This window comes from Delphinus delphis, chromosome 13 (assembly GCF_949987515.2).
Source record: "Delphinus delphis chromosome 13, mDelDel1.2, whole genome shotgun sequence".
NCBI classification, from domain to species: Eukaryota; Metazoa; Chordata; class Mammalia; order Artiodactyla; family Delphinidae; genus Delphinus; species Delphinus delphis.
Window position 1 is genome coordinate 1614032 of NC_082695.1, and position 23249 is coordinate 1637280.

At 52.8% G+C, this 23249-nt stretch overlaps 1 protein-coding gene across 2 annotated transcripts in view; it reads right to left on the reverse strand.

Annotated features, from left to right (window-relative positions):
• ADGRD1 (adhesion G protein-coupled receptor D1) overlaps window positions 1–23249 on the reverse strand; it is a 143925-nt gene that overhangs the window by 95112 nt on the left and 25564 nt on the right. For both annotated transcript variants that reach the window (XM_060027854.1, XM_060027853.1), the window contains 8 exons: window positions 21320–21499; window positions 18696–18950; window positions 16503–16567; window positions 15560–15715; window positions 11460–11519; window positions 8823–8940; window positions 7716–7826; window positions 5846–5921 (listed from right to left, as the gene is read on the reverse strand). In XM_060027854.1, coding sequence (XP_059883837.1) covers window positions 5846–5921; window positions 7716–7826; window positions 8823–8940; window positions 11460–11519; window positions 15560–15715; window positions 16503–16567; window positions 18696–18950; window positions 21320–21499 — 1021 coding nt within the window. The remainder of the gene's footprint in view (window positions 1–5845; window positions 5922–7715; window positions 7827–8822; window positions 8941–11459; window positions 11520–15559; window positions 15716–16502; window positions 16568–18695; window positions 18951–21319; window positions 21500–23249) is intronic.

Here is a 23249-nt window from a genome sequence, read left to right on the forward strand (position 1 = left end):
GAACAGGGCAAAGGAGACAGCCAGGGGGCGGGGGCCGCAGCGTTACGGCCCGTTCCCTCCTCTGCACAGAGCCCTGCCCCACGCTGCCTCATCCAGGCCCCATGCCCTCTGCTTTGGGTGCGTTCAACCAACGGGACCACCAGTAGGAAGTCAGAGGCGTCAGAGAGGAGAGTGAGGCCCACACAGGGCTGTCCCCGTGGGGCCGCCCCAACTCGGCCCCAGCCCACCGAAGGGCCCGGTACCCGTCTGGTCCCCGCACGCAGCCCTCCATCTTTGCACGGGGCACCGTGTTCTCCCGCCGCCTTCAGCCCAGGGCCGTAGCAGCACCCCCATCTCCTTGTTCCGAGGACTTTCCTGTTACTGTACTCTATCCTTTTTAGTGGGGAGCCCACCCCGACCATGGCCTTGCAAACGGCCCCTCCATTTAACTTCCCCCAAGTCACCCATCTGGCCCCCATGGGGGACCCAACTGACACAGCCCAAAGTCCAGCCCTGCAGCCTCACCTATTTCGGCACTTTTGAGCCACGACCCCTCTGTGGGTCATCTCTGCCTTCAATTAAGCCCAGAGAGGATGGAAGATTCCAGGATCTCAGGGGCAGATCTGGGAACTCTGAAATCTTCAAGCAAAACACCCAAGCGTGTGGAGAGATGATCTCTGGTCCTCAAGCAAGAGAAGTTAGCACACATGGGATAAGAAAAGGGGCCTCAGGAAGAACCACTCCGAGTACAAGGGGCCCACAGTTAAACCAAGTTGTATAGGGAAATTTAAAAAAAAACTTTAACTGCAAATATTCCCTAGTCAATGAACTACTTTTCTAATGAGTTCCCACTCAAACATGGTGCCCTGCTCGCTCTGGGGTCTACCCTCATCCATCCCGTCAGAGCTGTGTCCTCGCTGACCGTCAGGGGAGCAGCAATGAGACACTGAAAACACCAAGCAAAGGAAACCTGAACCTCATGAAAGATGCTGCCCCTGGTGACAGGGGTGAGAGCGCCGGAGGGACTTGGGAGAATTCTCGAGTGGACGTGAGGCCTCTGGCCAACGGACAACCGAAGAAGAGAGCGCCCACCAGGATGGTGGACGTGAGCTCCGTGGTACTCAGGTAGCTGAGTAGCCGAGTTCTCCATGTCCAGAAGTAGTTCAGCGGGGTTTCTCAAGAGAGAACGGCAAGAACCGGAATTTCCCTAAACCGGGACCCTCCTCTCCAAACTCTGCATTGCAAGGGTCACGCCCACAGGAAATTTGCTAGACACAGTGCACCTAGATTCCCACCTCCTACCGTTCTGCCACGTTTGCTTTAACTGGCATCTCACACTCTAGACACACACAAACACACACACACACACACACGCCTTGCTGCTGAACCATCGGAGAGTACATCACGACACTCCACCTCTGCATTCGTTAACAGGGACCTTCTAAAAATAAAGACCGCCTCCTACATAATCACCATCCCATCATCACGATCAGAATCTGACATGGCTTCAATCATCACCTGGTGCCTGGTCCACTGTCCAACGTCCCCAGCGTCCCCACGGTGTCCTTCAGAGTGAGGCTTCTTTCCCGTCAAGGAAAGGACGGCATCCATTTAGTCACCATATCCCCTCAGTCCCCTCTGATCCGAACAGTCCCCACTCTTGTTACTGCTTTTACTGCATGCATGTTTCACAGTCCAGACCAAAGTTTTGCAAAATGTCCCTTGACTTTCCTCGTGGGGAGCGTCGGACCGAGCGTCTGGGGGCAGGATGACCCTTCCCACTGCCTCACATCAGGGGACGCAGGATGTCAGCCTGTCCCGATGTCGGTGACACCGAGCGTGACCCGTTGGCTGAAGTGGTGCTGACAGTGTCTCCGCTCTTGGGGACCTTCTCACGAGGTGATTAATGGGTCCCCTGAGGGGTGACGGGGAATAACCCTGGGCCCTCACAACCCTTCACCCGCTGGTGTCTGCCCCGAGGAGGTTTGCCCGATCGATGGCTACACCGAGGGCTGCCACGTGGCGATCGTGACCCTGCCAGTCCTTCTGCCTGGATTGCTCAGCGTTACTCTACAAAGGAGAAGTGCGGACATTTACGCCAAGTCAAGCCCCATAGAACGTGTCCTTCTGAAGCACGTGTGAGTCCACCACTGAGATGCTGAAACCCAGAGGCACGAGTCCCAGCCCTGCCGCTGCTGCTGCAGCCGTGGAGCGCCGTACCCTCTGGGTCCCGGCTCTGTCTGTGGAGGAGAAGCAGGTGACTCTGCTCCCTGCTCAGCTCCGACGGCTCTTTGGAAGGAAACGGCGGTCCCAGCTGCCGGCCTGGCAGCTGAGAATCAGCAGGAACCCGACACTCCTTATCACTACAGGGCCAGGGGCCGTGGGCCACGGAGGAGCCCCCGAGTCCAGGCGCCTGCAGAGGCCAGCAAAGCCCCCACCCAGGACCTGTGGACGGTCAGGCGTTGCCTTGGGCAGCCAGCACATGGGCCCGAGCGGTCTACCCAGGGCGGGGGGGATGGAGAGCCCATCCTGCCCCGACCCCCTCCTTGTGCTTTAAACTCACGCGCTGACTCCACTCCCCAGGGGGTTAAAGGACATTAGGATTCCACTGCATCCTTTCGATCTCACAGAAAACCGTAAATGTGTGTAGATGACGATGCACAAAACTAAAAGGGAACGAAGTCGGCTGTGCGGGCGAGTGGGGACGCTGGAACGCTAACAGCGCGACAACGGAATGAAGTCAGCTGTGCGGGCGAGTAGGGACACTGGAACGCTAACAGTGCGACTGCGCAAATCTGCTTCCAATCCTGTGTGGAATTTGATAATCATCTCAGAGGCAGAGAATGGGAGAACATCCAACCACCTCACGAAGTGATAAGGGAAGTGCTTATATATCACGTTCCAGGGCTTTACTTAAACCATTAACTCAGTGCTCACGGAGACCCTCAGAAATCGGGATGGCCGGCCTCCCTCTTAGAAAGGAGCATGAGAGCAAAGAGACCACCAGCTGGTGAGGGCAGCCGGCGGCAAGAAGAGAGCCGGGAGCCTGGCTCCCAAATCCAAGGGTGAACCACCGCACGACTGTTCAGTGTCACCTCTGTGCTGCCCTGCGTGCGGGAGCAAGCACAACAGGGACCACACTCGGAGAGCTTCTGGGGTGATTTTTTTTTTTTTTTTTGAGGTTAATGTTGACAGTAAGACATCTTTGCATCAAGTGTTGGCTTTAGAGCTAAAGGTTCAACACCTGAGAAATACACCGTCATCACTGCAAAATCATTCTGGTTCTGACTTGAGGAAAATGAGCACTTACAGTCTCTGCTGACAGATTTCAGAGGTCAATGGTGTTCAGGCCAATGGGTAGAGGGCTGCGAGGAAGGGGATATTCTCTGCCTGTGCGGGTCTCCAAGCCCACGATTTGTAGGGGGTATAAGAGTTGATCACGGCGCCCCGGGTCCTGAGGTTCCCAGGAGTCCTGCTGGGTACCCCTGGGCAGTGAGGACGGTGGAAGGAAGGGAAGGCTGGAGCCCTTAGGACGGAGGGAACCACACCCAGCGGCCAAGCTTCAAGCTCACACTTCGACTCTCCACAGCAGCTCAAAGTCAGCCCCAGCCCCGTCCACTGCTGCCAGCACTGATGCAACTGTCCGCCGGGGCTGTGCAAACCACAGGCACTGCCTAGTCTTATAAATAAAGTTTTATCAGCACACACCACTCCATGTCTTTATGTATTGTCTGGGGCTGCCTTCCCACAGCTCTGCTGCAACAGAGACACTAGGGCAGGTAACGCCGAAAATATTAACCACCTGGCCCTTTATGCAAAAGCTTGCCAACACCCAGATAGGGCGATGGTTCCGGTCACATGAAATCAAAGTGCCTGCTGCCGTCTGCAACCCTCGATCCTGCCTTCCTTCCCTTTCCTGAGGATGAGGGGTACCGAGAACGTGGCACAGACGCCGTCCTCCCCACGCCCCTACCCCGGCCCGCGGCAGGGCTCGGCCATCCCCAGAAATACACGGTCATGGATTTCACCGGAAAGTCCGTTTCAGTCGGAACCTCTAGCAGTGAGAGCTGTGAATAAGTGTTGATAAATTGGGGCCAAGGACGGATCCGCTATTCACTCCTAATCTCAGGTTTGGGGAAATTTCCCCCAAATATTCAAGAAGGCCTGTTTCCGAGGAAAGTGTGTGGCATCTTCCCTTGTGACTTTCCTGAAGAACTCTGGAAAGCACACCCGGAGCGCCAGGTCCCCTTTCTGTAGTTAGAAGGCTCCCCCGGGCAACCAGGCCCAGAACCGGGCTTTCCTCCAGGTCTGCAGCTAAACCACGGCTGTTTGCCCCCTTCCCCCGCCCTCCTCCAGGGTTTTGTACAATGAGCTGGTCCCTCACATCAGGCGGGAGAGGAGCCTGTCTGAGAGACACATGATATCAGGGCTCAGGTATCTGCATCATTAGAAGGTATTTATCATTTTTTGTTTATCTGTACGCGGTAAAAATAACTGCCTACTTTTCCATCACACACGCCTCCAAACACCCAGCAGCAGAGCCAGTGTCTGAAACCCGCCCCCGCAACGCCTTCCCATCAGCAGAGACAGCGAACTTGCAGGAATGCCTGTCCTCATACCATCAGCTTTCCCAGGCTCTGTCCCGGCGGGGGAGGGCAGCGGGGCCCGGGGGCCAGGGGTGAAGGCCCTGTGCGGCTCCCTCTGAGATGCGCGGCTCTCTCTCCAGCACCTTTTCGGAGCCCCCCGCTCCCCAGCTCTGGGCCCGGCACCACGCCAGACGTGCGGGAACAGAGATGGACCAGCCCCTGCCTGCTGCCCTCTGCGGAGCCCCTGTCTGGGGCGGATCTGTGCCCAGCAAAACTGGCTTCACCTTCCAAACACTAACTGCAGAGAGGGGTCCCTTGGGCTCATACCTCGTTGGCCCTTTCTCGGCACCGGCCCTGGGCTCTGCCTCCCTGCCCGCTCCCAGGGACCCCATGAAAGGGAGGAGTGGACCCCGGCCCTAACCTCTCCTAAGGGAACCAGCCCCTCCCCGTGGTCGGAGTAGGGCTACCCACCCTCCCAAGCCCCAGTGGGTCATGTGAGCAGACCTGGCCAACGAGAGTGCAGGGGCTGGGGGCCCAGATGGTCACGTGACCCAAGTGGGCCAATCACAGCCCTCTCTGGATTTTGAATGAAACTGACTTTTCATTGCTGAAAGAGACTCGCTTTCCTTCTTGAGACCTCAGGACCCCAACCCACGTGGGCCTGAAGCTACCCAGAGCCAGCCATGCCTCTACGGAGGAGTCTGCCTGGAACTGAGCTGACACGGAGGGGCCCGCCTGGAGATGAGCTGACGCGGAGGAGAGCAGAGGCAGGAGACACAGAGACAAGGTCAAAGAAGCATCCTCTGGGTCCCTGGATCCAGCCGTGCCTGAACCCGACTGACTCCTGCCCTTCTTAGTCCTTGAGTCCTCAGTTCCCTGACCTTCTGCCTAAGCTGACATATCCAACACAGTCTTGACTGATATAGGCATGTGCTACGGGCTTCCCATTCTACAGAAGTGGAAACTGAGGCTGAGAGGTCACTTGACTTGTCCAAGGTCACACAGTTCCAGGTGGAACCGATATGGTCACTCAGCCTATGCTCCTGACCCCTGCACTGTCAGCCTACACCCCAGGGCTTGCTGAACCCCCACTGTAGGAGTCCCTGCGTCTTCCTCCTTTGCCCTAACAGTGAAGCACCAGGAATTAGCGCCACAAGTCCTCTGATACAATACTGCGTGTGTTGGTGATGGTGAGGAGGTGCGGGTGTCACAGCCGCCAGCCACCCAGCAAACAAGCACCCCCTCTCCCGCTCCGTGCTGTGTGGCCCCCAGAGACTCACTTGGTGCTGGCCGGCTGGATGTTGCTCAAGTAATAGTGCACCGAGCGGTAGAGCAGGCCCACGACGGTGGTCCAGGCTGGGGAAAGAGCAGATGGCCAGACACCTGTCAGCATCCCAGGTGACAAGCAGGAGAGACACAGAGCTCCCTGCCAAACCCACTCGCCCAGCAACACACAGCGCAGACCTCACACCCAGGAACCCGGCAGCTCCTCGGGGGGCGGGGGAGGGACACTCAGGGGCAGAACTGGCCACAAGGACAGAATTTGAGGAGAGACCCCCCTCCACTCTTCAACTGTGAATCCAACCACAGCAATCGCTCCCTACGCTGCCCGGGGGACTCAGCTCTGGACACACGGACGCTGCAGCTCCCCGGGAGCCAGACACCATGAGCTTCTGAAGGCAGAGCCCCCATCGAGCTGTGGGCGGCAGCGCCAGGCGACAGTGCTGCACTCGTGAGCGCATCTCAGCGGCTGTCTGCGTCTGGAGTATTTACAGCAACGGCAGCGCTCGAGAGAGGCAAGATTTACAGTCACGCAGACGTCTGTCAGGCCTTCGGCTGGGTCCCACCCCTCTGTGATAGTCCAACTTGGAAACGAGAATCATCTATTCTGTTACCTCCGTGCACGAGCTTAACAGGAGGCTGGGAGGAGCAGCTGCAAGCTGACCTCCGAGCTCTTCGGGATGTTGGTTGAGTGAGTTAAGATTTCAGCGACGTAGTTAATAATTCACATAACACTTACCGTGTGCCAGGTACTGGTATAAGCTTTGCTCTGTTAATTCTCACCACAATATACTGCGGGAGGTACTAAGACTGTCTCCTATCACAGATGAGGGAACTGAGGCTGGGCAGGTTCAATAACTTGTCCAGTAAGTAGGTGGCTGGCCCAGGATTCAAGCCCAGGAGTTCCATCCACAGAGTCGGTGCTTGTGACGAACAAGCTCTACGGCCAAGTGTGAGAAGCTTCCGGACGTACAGACCGTGAGGCTGCGGTCCTGCCAACTCCGAGACACTGAGGATTTCTAAGGGATCGTGCAGCCGTGTGAGATGAAAAGATCCCACGTGCAGTCGGTTGGCCTTGGCATTGTCCCTGGACCCCCCAATTTCTGTAGTTCACCCTGAGTGCGGGGGGACAGTCCCCTGAGAGCAGGACACCCCAACATCCCTGAGCACCTTTCACACAGGCAAACCAGAGGGTACAGGGAGCAGAGGTTGGCTCCCAAGGGCTGGGGAGTGAGGACCCCGTGCTGGGGACGGGACACCATGGCCCTGCACCCCGCAGCCCGGCCCCCAGTCCTGAAGGCAGAACCCAGGAAATGCATGGCCTCCGGCCAGATTGTCAGGAACTGAGAATCCACGACTCCCCAGACCGCCCGTGGCCCCTGGGACGGAGGGACACGCCTACAGAGGCACAGTCCCTTTTCAAGGGGCAGACGGGACAGTCATGGCAGCAAAAATGGACAGAGCCACCCGGGCCGCCGACGGTGCTCCAGGGCCAGAGAGAGTAATCAGGGTCCCCTCGGGGCTGGTTCCTCACGGGCCTTGACCTGGACCCACCCAGGAGGAGGACACCAGGCCCCCCAGCAGGGAGGGGAGGTGGCCACATCAGTTCACATTCCGCTGAGAATCGCCTAGCGAGCCCGTGTGGAATGCAGATTCCCAGCTCCTCCTCCCCCCTCCCAGTGCATCAGGCTGCAGCAGACTCAGAGGCGAGTCAGCGCTGTGACAACATCTCAAGAGCGTCTGATGACACACTGTGTCCCCACAGGCACACAGAGGAGGCCTGGGGGCAGCCCCTCCGCCGGCCGACAGCCACGGGGCTGAGTCCCTCCCTGAGGGTGCTGGGGTGCAGGTCCCCCCAGCTGTGCTCACCTTGGCTGTGGAAAGCCTCGTGGGGGATCTCGATGTAGTTCTGCCCCTGGGCCGGGAAGCGGTAGTGGGAGGAATTCATGGTCTTGGGGAGCAGTTTGGCCAAGGAAAAGTCTAGAACAAGCCAGAGAGAGGAAGCTGCAGTCAGTCAACTCCAGGGCAGGAAACTGGGCGTAAAACCCACCTTCTGATGTTTTGTTTTGTTTTGTTTTTTAACAGAACGAGCTCTCTTGGGGAGTGTAATTACCTTTAGGAAACGAGAACCTAAAAAATAAGAGTGTCCAGGGCAGTAACTGTGGCCACGTGGCCGACCCACCCATCTACCACCGCTGGTGGGGCTTCTCCCAGCCTGCGGTGACCCCTGTGCCCTCAGCGCACCCCTCAGCTCACGACGCCTCGGGTACTGACTGCGTCCCGTCCTGCAGGAGACGCCTGTGCTGAGGGCCCCTCCTCCACGCCAGGGACCCCGCGAGACGCAGGAAAATGAGACACTAATCTACGTGAGGCAAACTCAACATCCCATGGAGGGACCTGTCTTGGCCGACAAACTCCCATTAAAACGAACCCAAGTGGGTGAATGAAGCTTACTTTCCAGAGAGTGGCTCTGGCGGTAAAGTATTAGGGCACCACGCTCCCTAGACACAGACCCTGAAAACAGAAGGGCTGCGACGTCGGCCTGTAGGGGACCCCGTGCCTGTGGTCTTGGAAAAGCCTCCAGCTGACCCCGGGAAACCTGCTACCCCACGGACACTCCAGGGGCTGCCGCTGCTCGCCTCCTGTTCTGAACTGAGACAGTTGTCACCCGAGATGAATCTGGCCCCCAAGTCAGCATGCGAGGCTCCCGTGGTCCCGTGTGCACATCCCAGCTGAGCACGGCTGCCCCGACCTAACTCTGTCTTCCCCCAACATATCATTGTGCATCAGGCAGCCTAGTTTAGGACAGCGGAGAGGTGCATCTCCAGTGATGGTGTGTGAGGCTTATGCGTCCCTGGGCGCGTGCAAGAAAACGCAGGAGTGGAGTGGAATTCAACAGGCGGGTGGCATCCCCTGCACCCCGCTCCCCTCCCGCCGCCCAGCCAGTCCCCGCCCGCACCCACGCCGCCGAGCTACCTGCCACGGATGAGGAACCCGTGATGGCAACCGGGGGCTCGCTGGCCTGCAGGTTGAAGGATATGTGGCCCATGACGGTGTCCACGGTGTCGATCAAGCCCAGCACCACGGCACCGTCCTGCAAACAGCACGACACGAAGGAAGGAGACGTCAATACGGGGCTCGCTCAGCACGTGCACCCGACGGAGGCAGCAAATGCACCAACACGCAAGATCAAGGTCATGCTCACTGTCAACATTCCTGCAAAGGAGCTCGCCCAGCATCTGCTGAGCAACATGGCGGGCCAGGCTCTGCCCTCACGATGGCCAGACAGAGAGGAGAGACAGTCGTGCCGCTACTCCGTCTCACAGGCGCGGAGGGGACCACTGAGGTCACCCAGCCCAGCTGAGCTCGCAGAATGTGGACACCGGCTGAGGTTGACCCTGGTCACCCAGACCGTCAGCCCCAAGGCTTCCACGCTCAGACACAGACTGACCAGACCTGGTCCCCGCTCCACTCTGAACGCACTGGGGCCCTTGACAGGTCTCTGACCCCCAACTCCATCCCCTTGTGTTTCACGAGGAGGGGGGTCACTGCTCCCAAGTGCCCTCCAGGACGAAGACACCAGCACTTGTGTCCTCGGCTCTGTGAAGGGGAGGAGGCTTCGGAGATGCCAGCACCTCAAGCCGGCCCTGGCCTCTCCGACGTGCCTGGGGTGTCCCTTCCCCTCCAAGGGCCTCTCTCTCCACTCTGAGTCCCCAGGGCAGAGATGACCCCAGTGGATCCCCAAGAAGGCAGGGGTCCCTGGTGGTGGCCCCGTATCTCTGCAGCCAGCTCGGATCAGGCTGACTATCTCTCATCCTCAGACACACGTCTAGCAGGGCAGGGGCGTCTCAGTTCCCTGGGAACGCGGTGCGTGGCTCCCTGCCATCACACCCCTTCTCTCCTTCCCGCCTTTCTGAAGAAGCATCCGTCTGTTGCTAGGCGTCCCAGGCGTTCTCTCAAAAACACACGCTCCAGGAGCGTCTAACGAGCTGGAAATAGAACACTGAGGCCAATCTTAGACACTTTCTTTCAGGCCTGTGGCCTGATTTCAATCGGCCAAAAGCACAGTTAAGCACGTGAAGATCTGTGTTCTGGCATGTACAGCTCCTGGCTAGTGGCTGATTCATACCTTCCCTTTAATGCACAGTAGAGCCGGCCTGAGCCTGAAGAGTTTCATGATTATTCATAGTTTGTGGCAGTGCATTAAGAAAAGGCTCATTTAAGATGATGCGGAAAATACATCTGCTCAGGCCCTCCACTGGCCATCCTCTGGGTGTTTCCCAGGCAGCAGCCCTGCACACATCGTCCCCCCGGAAATCATGAACTCTGGAGTGCTGTGCCTTTTAAAACAGAATGTGTTTCCGGGTAAGAGTATGTCGGTCTTAAGTTCATGACCGTCTTTCTCTCCCTTTGCCAATGGGAAGCCCGATCTCGTTCCATCTGAAACTGTTCAGATAAAAAGTTCATCAAATGTAAACCCTGGAGCCACCTCGTTCATAACGAGAGAAGGTGATGTCGTTCTGCTTCAAACTGGCAAACATGTTTTAAACTTTACAGGAGTTCAGGAGAGGGAGCGCTTTAAGTAACAGTGTGGTCCCAGCCCTTCCAGGCAAGGCAGTTAGGAGTCTTCCTCCCCCTTCTCCACCCCTGCCGGGCAACCTGGAGGCCACATTTTTCAGACAGCAACATCAGAAAATGGACAGAGCCAGGATCCCTAGGTCACTGGGTGGAGAAGAGCTGACTCACGTCAGACTTGACATGAATGAGAAGTAAATGTCCACTGTGCTGAGCCACTGAGATGTAGGGCCTATTTGTTACTGCAGCATAGCCTAGCCTAGCCTGACTGACAGAGCATCACAGAAGATACTTAATATTATTGGGAAATGTCCTTGCCATAATTAAAGAAAAACAGGTAAATTCAGATATATAGCATATGTGCAGACTGTATATGCATGTAAGAGAATTGAAAACTAGATTTGAAGGGATATATACAAGAGTGTTAACAATCATTCTCTCTCGGCCTGAGGATTTCAGGTGATTTTTATTTTATATATATCTTTATGATCCGCATTTTCTAACTCTCTACAACATATTCACTTGTTTTATTTCTTAAATAAGTAAAATCAAGAAAGTTACTTTCAGAAAGAAAAGAAAAGGTCTTCCATTCCCCTAGTGCTTTAGTGTACAGAGGAAAGGAGAGGCTGCTGTGATATTTACTCTTACAATCATGAAGAGTATATTGTCACATGTGCCACTTTTTTCATTTAATCTAGTGATCTTTAACCATCAAACATGTGTTTTATTATCATTCAAGAACAGTGTGATGGTAAAAAATAGGTTTCTAAAATGAGAAACAAGCATACATTCCTCATGCAGAAATCCAACTGTTTTCCTGTTCAGTGTTGACAACAGGACCGTGGTACTGATGCTCATAGAACTGATCCATAGAGAAGGCAGAGCGCTGCAAATCAGCCGTATATCCAGTCAAAATTAGCTCTGATATCCCAGAGATGCGTCATTTCTCTTACAGATGTGAATGGGGCCATACTTATGCCACTTCCAGAAAGACAAAAAGGTGCCCCTTTTGAAGATCTCAACGTTCTTTTCTCTTACCTCTGACACAGCAGTCCAACTGGGCAAAAAGAGAACCTCTCCCACGGTCTTTAAGAAAGTCTAAAGGAAGACAAGATGACACTGCTTAGCATGTATCCTTAAGCCTCAAAATTATAAGACCTTTGATTTTCCCACCTCTGTCAACCACGGGCTGCGTTTTGCATGTACCCAGTAGGAAACCAAAATACCTCCCGTTAGTGGATCTGGTTACGTTGTACAAAGCCCTTTTATAGATGTTATAGATGTTATCTTATTTGCTCCTGGTGACAGTCCTTTAGTCAGTGACAAACATTTAGATGTTAGATGTGTGTTCACAGCTTAGTTACGGCAGCAGCCCTAAGTACAGTACCTGGAAGATATAACCGGCCCTCGGTAAAAACCTGTTGAACAAACGAATGAATGAATGAACAAATCATGGCCTGCTCCGTGTGTTTTTCTTGGCATGAGAAGCCAAGCTGACATAAAAACCCACTTGTTTAATTGGAAATGACCCCTCCATAAGCAGAAGTTACTCGGGGTCCCTTGGACAAATCACCTTAAAACCATGTTTGGTTTGGCTCACTATTGTTCTAAAAAAATGAAAGTAGCTTGTAACATCTTCAAATCGGGAGATTTAAATGAAACTATGTGAATTTCCTCCTTCTTGTGAAAAAAGCAGAAGCTTGGACAATTCTTATCCCTTAGTCCCACATGGCCACCATTGACCAAAACAGAACAGCAGCTGACCCCTTAGGTAGTTGTGGTTTCTCCAGCTCACCCCAGTCCTCACCACTCCCTATTGCCCTCCACCTAATCTGTTTCACTCATTTACATTACTCATGTAGGTTTTTAACCGTGCATCTCCTACTACAGACACCAGAAGCACACTTAGAGCCTGATCTAAACCTCCTGTATTTCCACAAAACTGCCTTCTCCAAAATGCCACATCCTTCCTCACACTTTTAGATGCTAAATATTTAGAGAACACATCATCAAAATTCCTCACTCTTTCATTTATCTTTATTTGATAAATACTTATAAGACCCTAAAGTGCAATGCCTTAAAATTTAAAGATGAAATTTGAAAACTAAACATGAAAAAAACAATCATGATCCCGGCCCTCGTTGGGCTTGAGGCCTAGGGGGCAGAGTTTATAATCTAGAGCAGGGGTCAGCGCTTTTCTTTAAGAGGATCACCTAGTAAAAATCTTAGGCTTTACGCGCCATACAGCTCTGTCACAAACACTCAGTTCTGCCACTGTAGTGCAAAATTAGTGACACACAATCCATCACTAAGTGAGTGTGTTACAATAAAACTTTATTTACAAAAACAGGCAGTGGGCTAGATTTGGCCCAAGGGCTACAGTTTGCTGAGTCCTGATCTAGAGCAGTTCAGCTGAAAAGAAATATAATGCAATCCACAGTTTTATTTTAAAATTTCTAATAGCCATATTTTAAAAAGTGAAAAGAAAACAGGTGAAATTACTTTTTAATAATACATTTGACTTAGCCCAATATATCTAAAATATCACTTCAACATGCCATCAATATAAAAATCATCAATTTGATAATTTACATTCTTCTGTTATACTAAATTTTAGAGATCCAGTGTGTGTTTTAGATCTTGATTTGAACTGATCACAGTTCAACAGCTCAAGAGCCATGTGTGGCTAATGGTCTCCTTATTACCCAGCACAGAACTGACTTCTTGTCGCTTTCCCGTTCAACTGTTAGTGGTGAGAAGCCAGGGCATTATGGAAAATTGGACACGGATGCCAAAGATGTTTATTTCTCATCCAATCAGAGATGGGTGGAGTTTGGGGTAAATCTCCAGGATTCCTCTCCAGGACACCCAGAGTCAGGTATCTCAACATGGGCCCCCATCAGAGGTCTCAAGCTGATGGCCCACAGGCTGAATCTGCCTCATGAATGTCTTTTATTTGGTTTGTACACAATTGCTTTTAAATTTCAGTTAGCTGTCCACTTTTTTTTTTTAATTGGATGATTTTCCACTTCAAAATCAGGTACGGAGTTTTGCTTGCAAAATCAGAAGCGGTTACCCTCAAGGTGAAAGTCAGGGGACTCGAGCAGCTCGATGCCACTCCCTGTGGGTGGGCACCTTCCAGTTTGCCATGGTCTCTACTCCTCCCTATTGTCTATCTGACCCAATCATCCATTTACTTTATTTATCTGGCCCCTGCATGCATTTGAGTTTGGGACCTCTGACAGTGTCCAGTATATCTGAGGGGAAAAGGGGAGTCGAAAGGAAAGAGGAAACCACCAAGCTTCAAAAGAAACTGTTTGCTATGTAGACCTGCCTTGAATTCTGTTCCCACGTAGACATCTCTTCGAGACTATGGAGGAGCCGGACCCTCCCGTTCACCCCTCTGGGCAGTCTGCTCCCTCTGGGCATTCTCACACCCACCCCTAGAGCTCACGTGCAGAGCCCGGAAGTGCTTCCTGTGGGGAGCCCGGAAGTGCTCAGAGTGCTGCCTTGGCCCCACCCATACTGCCATATGATTGGCTGAGCACCCAAGCCAGGCCTGCTCCCCTCGGCTAGTGATTGGTCTAGGTGCAGTCATGTGATGGATCTTTGCAGGGGGAACCATGGGAAAGAATTTCGTCCCCTATAAAGAAGGAGGAGCCCCCTGCCCTTGCTTTCCCTCCTGGTGGTTGTTAGTGAGGTGTGGTGTTTGGAGCCGTTCCAGCCCCTTGGAAATAGAGCAGAACGCCAAGAGAATTGTCCTGCTGCTACCCAAATCCCTGCTGTGAATGAAGACTGAAGTAGTCAAACCTGGAGTGAAGCAATTAGATGCCCCTATTGTTTTTAAAATAGTAATATGACTGTTTATTTGCAGCCAGAACCATTCTAGGAGAGAGACTTGGGTCATCAAATTATCCCCATAACACAGACTGGGAAACTGAGGCTTGAAGAAGTTAAAAAGTTGCCCAAGGACATAGAGCTGGGGGTCAAGCCCAGGCTTGCCTGACTCCAGTGTCCCTGAGCTCCTGCAGCTCGGGACATCCCCTCACAGCACTTTTCAGACTCCGTGGTGCACCTTCACCCTCTCAGCCCTGAGCCTCTCGGAAGCAGGAAGTGGTTCTTGGTCGTCCCAGATCCTCAGAACCTAGCATGTTCTATGAATGAATGAACGAAATCTGAGACGTCTAACTCTTGCTTCTGTCGCCTGGGCAGGAAGGCTATGGCGTTCAGGACCCACCCTGCGTTTCAAGATGTCTTTGTTTACAGAACACATGCTTTCAGGTACTTCTCTGGATCTGTCTTCAGCAAGGAAACCAGTAAGAATTAAGAACTCTTAAAAAGCACTCGCCCAGTGCCAGACACATACTATGCAATAGGAACCCTTTTAGTCCCCAGTGAGGTGAGTCCTATTATCTCCCCATATCTCAGACGAGCAAAGTGAGGCAGAGACATGTTACATAACGCGACCAAGAGTGCACCGTAAGTAACCGGCAGAGACATTCAACCCAGCAGTCAGACCGTATCCATCCTGCTCTTAACACTTTTGCTGCACTTTTGAAGTGAAGCGGGCTCAAGCACCCCTTCTGTCTGCACAGCAACCGGGAGCCCTGTGCTGAGATCGAAGTCACCAAGCCCCCAAGAGCCCAGCACCCTCCCCTACCTTGACCTAGAAAGATTTTGAGAATGAAAAGAGAAAACACCTTGGTTCCAAATGCCATACGTGGTGCATTCCCTAAGTGCTTTACGTAACTTTGGGAATTCCCACTGAGACACAAGTCACAGTGTTGGGTCACACTATGGCCCCACGGTTAAACCTGCCAAAGACCCAACTCTACCTTCTACCTGTTGCCAAGGGAGGTGGCAGAGTCTACAACGGGAGCTGCAAACCCAAATGCCTACAGGGGCCAGGTGGATGGAGTGAGGGGCCAGGCTGGCTGGGCACTGGGAAAACAAGACGAAGAGTCGAGTCTCATCTTCAGGAGACTCCACTGAGCTGTGCAGAGCTGGCTGGAGTAGCCACGCCGCCTGGTTGAAATCCAGACTTTTATAGTAAAGTTTCTGATTTTTTCAGCCCTGCGTAGGTCAAACAAGGCACAGCTGTGGGCCGTGGTCTGGCCCACAGAATCAAATAGCTTTACCTTGGTGAGATTTAATGCTGTTTCCTCTGAGAGGGATTTATTGGGTAAGCTGAGGGACATATTCTGAAGGTAATTCAGAACAATTCCAGGACTCTGGAAGTTTCTTCTCTCCTCTGTCAAGTTGGTTATGATGGGATGGTAGGCGTCAATGGGCACCTAAAAGAAATCAGCGACGTGAGTTCCTTTAAGAACTAAAGCCGAGATTTGTACAGAAGTTCAGCGTGTCCTCCGGGCCTCATGCTTCTCACACCATAGTAATCATGGTAATAGCACCTACTATCTACCAGGCAGGCACTCCTGTGACTACTTCACGAATAGCATTAATATTTCATCCTTTCAGCGGCCTCATGAAATATGCACACATTTGATAGATGATACTAAGCGTGGAGAGGCTTATGCAGAAATAAATAAGAGAACTGGGATTTGAACCCAAGCACATGGTTCTAGAGTCTGTTCACTCGCTATTACATTAAAGTTCCCACGGAAGGGAAGTTGATTGATCACAAATTAATTCCAGAGGGGAACGCTTTCTAAACGTATCGATCCTTTCCTCAAACATCAGAAGAAAATGGCGCAGAGAGAAGACAGGTGTCAAGGCCGGCTCCTCTCTGTTCTCAACTCATGGTGCCAAGTGCACCAGAAAACAGTCCCGGGTCGGGGGTGGGGGTGGGGGTCCCTAGGAAGTCTTGGTGACTCCGTGTAGGCACCGGAGGCTACAGGCCACACGGGAAGCAGGTCCTCCATTTAGTCACTCCGAGCGTTGAGATTTAGTGCCAGCGTTGGCTTCCCCTACATTTATTATTTCCTCCCAGACATTCATTATACTGCCAGTAAGACAGGACCAGACTGTGAAATGGGATTCCCACTCTCCTGGCATATAGTCCAAGCAAAAAGACATCACCAAGATGGGGAGGTGGGGACAACATTAAATGCATCTGCTCACCATGGTGTTTGCTGTGGCTGTCGTGAGGAAGCTGGGTGGCGTTGAGGACAACAAAACATGCTTTCCTGGAAAAAAATCAATCATGCTTCATTAAGGGCTAAGCCATGGTCACCTCGTTCGCCCTCAGGAAGGCCTGTCCTTATTCAAAGCTCTCCCAGCTTCAGAGACAAACTAAGAAGAGTCTGAGAATGTTTTGAGTAGCAGTGTCGCTGGAAAGATAAAGGCCTAATAAATCAGCCAAATGGGTAGATTGTATGGATTTTCCCAGGTCAAATTATTTTTCCATTTATAGTCTAAATTGCTTGGGAATAGTCTTTAGGCAGGTCATCATGTAAAAAGATGACTTTATACCTGCTTTTACTGATTTCAAATACATAAAGACGCAAACGAAATGGATTTCCATTGCATCTGGACTACTTAGAGATAAAACACAGAGGGTTGTCAATCACTGGGCTGGGACAAACAGAGGCCTCGCCACCTCCCCTCCCAGTGAGGTGACACTGGCGTGGACCCCATCAAGTGGTGGGGGACCATCTTCCTGAGCCCCTCCCATCCCGAAGATTCTATTCAAGACCCCTTTTGGTCCATTATGAATGATTATAATAATGAAGACATCCAACTCCTTCTAATTTTAGTATTCCCCAATGAAAACACAGACTTCACTAGATACTCTACTGCATTTCTGGAAATCCCTCAAGTTGCTTTGGGTGGCCTGAGGGAATAACCTCATCACCCATCCCTGGTTCCAGGAGTAAATGACCCCGTGGGTGGAGGCGGGGAGCTGGGGAGAGGGTAAGGTGTGACCCTGCTCTGGGGATCAGAGCCCCAGACACTCTGTTCTCCAAGTCGGAGTCCCATCAAATTCACATTTAACTCATGTGAGTCCATAAGAGAAAGTGAAGGACAATAAAACTCATCCCAGCGGCCCTGTCCATCCTCGTAACTGATGACCACGTGAGACTAGGATGAGAAACGAGAGTCGGCCGCGGCCTAAGTCAGTCTCGGTTCCCAACTGGCTCTTGTTATAAGAGCATCTGATTGTGCAGAGTGTGTTTCTAGTGTCAAAGGAACACACTTTCAAACCATGGGACTCTGAACAAAGCCTTCTGCTTCCTTGGCTTCTCTACAGAAGGAACGGCCAACCGTCGCAGGGCTGGGGGGACACCTGAGCAGGGGGAGAGCTGATCAACACTCTGCCTTTGTGTGAGTTAGAAGAGAAGAGGCCACCTCGGCTGGACCAGCCCGCCAGGAAATGGTACTGCTCTAGCTAACAGGTTAGAGGAGGGGCCCCTCCAGACAGGTCACCCAGGGAAACGCCCCCTTTGGGTACCTGCAGCCCTAGCTCACGGCTTCCTGTGCAGACAGATCTTTATGCAAAGGAAGGCAGAGTCCAAAACAGAGATTCCTAGTGACGTCATATGAGACACGGAAGGTCACATATGGTTCCGTTTATATGGGATGTCCAGAATAGGTAAATCTATAGAGACAGAAAGTAGATCAGTGGCTGCCGGGAGCTGGGGAAGGAGGACGGGGGACCGACTGCGCACTGGTGCTGGGTTCCTTTGGGGGTGATTGTTGCACAACATGTGGACATAGTAAGCACCACTGAACTGTACACTGTAAAATGGTGACGTTCACGTTTTATGAATTTTACCTCCATTTCTTAAATTAGTGACTTTCCAAGTCCCACAGTTCATCGTGGTTGACTGAGGACCTGAACCCAGGTCCAACTGTCCCCTGGGTTCCTGATCTGAACCACCGCTCTGTGCTAAGCAGGAAGGGGGCGTCCTGGGGGCGCTCCGAGGGCCCGTGGTGGGTGAGTCTGGCACGCGGGAGGCACGTGGTAAACATTTGTGGATCAAATGCACTAATGGACCTGGAACACTTGATTCCCAAAGCTTTCCATAAGCATCTGTCACAAACACCTGGAAAACTCCCTGGTGACGGCAGGAGAACATTCATCTCAGCGTGTTTCTGGTAAATTGTGGATTCCTCCATCTCAGAGAGCAGGGGCTCTAGAAGGCCCACCGTATTTGTGAGGCCGATCAGGACACATCTCAGCCTGCAGCGCTGACGGCCGCATCAGGAGAGGGAGGAGAAGAAAAACGCTGGGAAGGGGAGGTGGCTACGAAGCCCGCCCCCTCCCCAGGGCTGACGTCACAGCCGGCCCGCAGCCCCTCCCCTCTCACTGACCAATGGCAGCTGTGAAGTACATGGCGATCTCGTCCGGCGTCAGGGCCCGTTCCCAGATGATGAACTCGTCAAAAGCGCCGTTCTCGTAGCGCTTGGGCTGGCGCTCGTCAGACCCTATCACGAGGTTGACATTGGGCTCCCCGTAGGCATGAGACACTTTTCCACTTGGGTCTGAGGTGGTCAGCGTCCCGTTGACGTAGACTTTGAGGCCCTCCTTGGACTTCCATGTAAATAGGACATGAGTCCAGTAGGGGCCTGGGAAAGAGCAGAGACACCCTTCTCACGGTGTGGGTCGAGCTCTCCGTGCAGTGGTCATGCTAGCTGTAAGCACATTTCTCTTTCTTATGATGATGGGTCAGTGCTACCGCTGGCTGAGTCCTCATATAGGTCATAATCCACATCTCACTTCCCTCAGTCCTGAGGAGCACAGCAAAGAAGTTCCCCCCCACAAACCCCGGACGCCGTTCAAAGACACCCTTTGCCATTTTAAATTAAACGAAGTAATAACTAATGGTCATAACTTGTTCAAAAATATTTTGTTAATCCGGCCTAGGCCAGCACAGGGCAGGTCAATGAGACCTATCTGAAGACCTGATTCAGCCCAAAGGCCACTGATACCCGCCTCTGCCTGACCTCAAGCAGGTGATAGCAACCAATATGGAAGCACCGAGGGAGAACAGACCACTCCCGGCTCCGTCAGGATCCTCTACCAGGAGCCTTGGGGATGACTCGTCTCTCTGTCATGAGAACCACGTTCACCAACAGGAAGAAAGTTCACTGGACTCTGATGGTAGCTTGCCCCACAAAGGGCCACACCTCGTGTGCAGGTGTGTGCTCAGACGCCCTCAGGGACTTGCTGCTGGAAGACGCCCCTGATAGGGAGCCTATGACCCGAGCCAGGTCGTCATCTTAAATCACCCAGCAGTTACCCCGGGGTTCTCGCTCGGGGTTGTGCGACTTTCTAACCACGAGTCTCCAGAGAGCTCTTGGATCTGAGACAGGGCCAGAGTACCCCTGCCCTGGAGTGGGAAAATCCCTTCAATGAACAAATAAAGAGCACACTGCCAGGCAGAAATGTTTACACTTCTCCCCATTCCTCTGGGTGGGGAAACAGTCAGGATCCAGCAGATCTGACCTTAAAACATGTTCAAGATAAACGACTGGGTGCCTGATACTGTGTCAGCCCCAAGGGGCACGGAGATCAGACTCTTACGGAAGAGACTGATAGCAGGTGGAAGGTGATAAGAGCCAGGAACAGGGGCAGGACAGGCAGGTCTGAACAGGTAGAGGACGCAGAGACAAGCTCTGGCCTCGGGGATCGGAGAGGGCAAACACGCAAGATTCTCTCAAACTCCGTGGGCACCGAATTTGCCCCTTTTCCGGGGGTGGAGGTACGAGCTTGGTCCTGGCTCACAGCAGCGGCAGAATCAAGCAGATGCACCCGGTGCCCACGGGGCCCCTCTCCCGTGGGCTCCTTGTGTGTGAGCTCATTCCTCTCACAGTCACCCTATGACCCAATGCTGCTATTGTGCTCACGTTACAGACGAGCGCACTGAGGCACAGAGCAGGCGGGTAAGGCGCCCGGGTGCGCACAGCTGGCAGAGGGGTGCAGGGCGGGATTGACCCAGGCTGCGTGGCTCCAGGGTCCATGGTTTTTTAACAACTGAGACACGCAGCCTCCTTTAAATGGTCCGAAAATGAATTCTCCTTGCCTGTGTCAGAGATGTCATTTCCTCCTGAAGGAGATTGTTCTAGACTCTCACTTTGCCCTCCCCCTCCGCGATTCCCTTCTTAGTCTCCAGTCTGGACTGGGCAGCCCGTCCACGCTACCTCGAGACATTCTGAGTCCCCCATCACCTCTCCCCATCTCAGTTCCCACTCCAGACCTCCGGCCTCCCCCAGCTTCCTGGCCCACACCTCTGACCTCATGCCCGGCCAGCGACGGATCACACTGAGCCCCGGAGGAAACAGGACTCGTCAGAGAGGACTGGACCACGTGGCCTCCTGACACCCACCTACGCACTCAGCCACATCTGCACACACCCAGTCCCCACACTGGTCCAGACCATCCCTCCTGAATCCCAGGCCCTCGCTGGCCTGGTGCCCACACGCCTCCCCTCCGCCAGCTTTCTTTCCCCTAATCGTCAGCCCCTCTTTTCCAAAACCTTTTTCACGGCGAAGTCTAAACATCTGCAAGTCTACAGCACTAAAAAGAAGGAGGGGTAGAAGGAGGAAGGGGAAGGACAGGAAAAGAAGGAGAAACAATAACCACTGTCCTAAGCACGCCACATGCAATATTCCATTTAATTTCCCCCAAGCTGTGAGGTAAGTATCATTAATGCCTTCACTAGGGAAACCGAGGCTCGGGGCACGAAGTAACATGGTGCGGTGACCCAGTCATCCCGTGGTCAGGGGGAGCACAGGCGTCCGCCCGAAGGACCCCGCCCCTCATCCGCCGTGCAGACATCTCCGCAGAGGATGTCATCTCACCCTTTCCAGCAAGTCCTCCCAAGCAGCCCCTGAGAGGGCGGGGCTCAAGCGCCCGCAGGCCAGGGGACCGACAACAGAGCGTCTGGCCTCCATACGCCTCCCTGAGCATCCCTCCGGGCCAGCGGCGCCCTTACCTGGGGGGCTGAAGGTGGCCTCCCACGTCATGGAGTTCTCACGCATGTACAGCTCCACGGAGCCCTTGCCACCGCTGGAGCAGACTTTGAACCCGTTGGAAATGACCTGTCCCCCGAACGCGAAAGGGGTTGTTCTGGAATGTTCTGCTTGCGTCTTCCAGAAAAAAGAGAACGTGACCCCTGAGGACAGAAAAGGCGTGGGGTTATTTTTAATGAAAAACGGACGGGACTTAACCTCTCCGAAGCAGGTCGTTCTCGCTGCTCTTTGTTTTTCATTTAAAAGGCAGTTTTCTTTTTTCTCATTCCAGAGACAGTGTATGCTCAATCCAGAAAATACAAACCATAAAAACAGGTAGCTCACTAAGTACCAGACACTTTACTAAGGGTTTTAAATGAATCCTCTCCTCATAAATACGACAAAACCTGATTATCATTCATCGGCTTACCCCGTCAGGCAGATGAAGAAACTTGAGTCCGGTTTGCCCAAGGTCCCTGAACTAGAGACTGACTCAGATTAGACCCAAACTCAGTCTGACCTACAGACGTCGGCAGTTAAGGTAGCCCCTTCCAAAGCGTCTCCATAAACATATTTTACAGAGAAAGGAACCAACTCACACATACCGGTTTATAAGCCACATGTTTTGAGAACTTACTACATCATAGACCCCCTCCAATGGCCATAAATACACCTCTATGTCATCATTGTTTGTATCTGCACCTCATGACATTCTAAACAGGAACTCTAGGGAATTCCCTGGCGGTCCAGTGGTTAGGACTCTGTGCGCTCACCATCGAGGGCACGGGTTCAATCCCTGGTCGGGGAATTAAGATCCCGAAAGCCGCGTGGCATGGCCAAAAAATAAAATAAACAGGAACTGTAATTTTTTTTAAAGAAAAAAAAAAAAACAGCAAACCCCTTCCCCCATGGCTGGGTCTTAAAGTTTCCTTCGACTTTTAATTTCCCAAACAGAACTGGAAGCTAAACCTTTCTGCACGTCTCAGATTAGATGCCTTTAGGATAAATTCCCAGTAGGGCATTTCTAGTCAAAGAGGAAGCCACTTTGAAAGGTTTTGAAACCTACAACTGTTCATTCCCATCAAAGTGGGGCACACGAAGGCCCTGGCAGCCGAGACGGCCAGTCCGCAGACTCCTAAGTCCTGAGCCCGGTCCCCAGGCTCCACGTGGACTAAATGGTATGAACAAGCTGGCCCATTGGTGGGTGTGTCTCCATCACTGGAAGCAGGGGGAGTGTAAGGAACAAGGCCAGCCCTTGATGGTGAAGACCCTGACCCGCGATCACTGTGCAGTCCAGGGGCAGGCTCCCGGGCGAGGGGCGACAGTGGCCACTCCTGGCCGGAGGCTCCTGGAATTGCCCTTTGGATCCCTGATTACCTCCACTCTGCTTCTCTGAATCCAGTAACATTTACCCTTTCTTTGCCCATAAGTAAACGTGTGTGTGTGTGTGTGTGTGTGTGTGTGTGTGTGTGTGTGTGTGTGTGTGTGTGTGTGTGTGTGTGAGAATGCATGCAGCCTGCCTGGACTCGGTGGTGAAAGCCAGAAATAACTCAGGCGGCCTCAGCCCTCCCAAGCTGGCCCAGGCTCTGTGGTGGGAAGGCTTCATTGATGCTGAGAGAGGAGGTGCCCAGACTTGATCAAAACAGGCCCAGGATGGGGCTGGGAGGGGAGCGGGGGCGGCCATTGGCCCTGGGCCTTATTTATATAAATGGTACCAATTTTAGACTTTGTATCTTATCTTCAAGTGAGATGATGGGCACAGTCCAAGAGAGTCTGAATGACAAGAAGACATTTGTCATCAAGTATAAACTTCTGTCGCATCACCACCCATCCTGGCTGTAATGCTTTTTGAATCAACATATTTGTCACAAGTTGTTCAAATGTCTTGTGACAATATAATTGTGACAACTACAT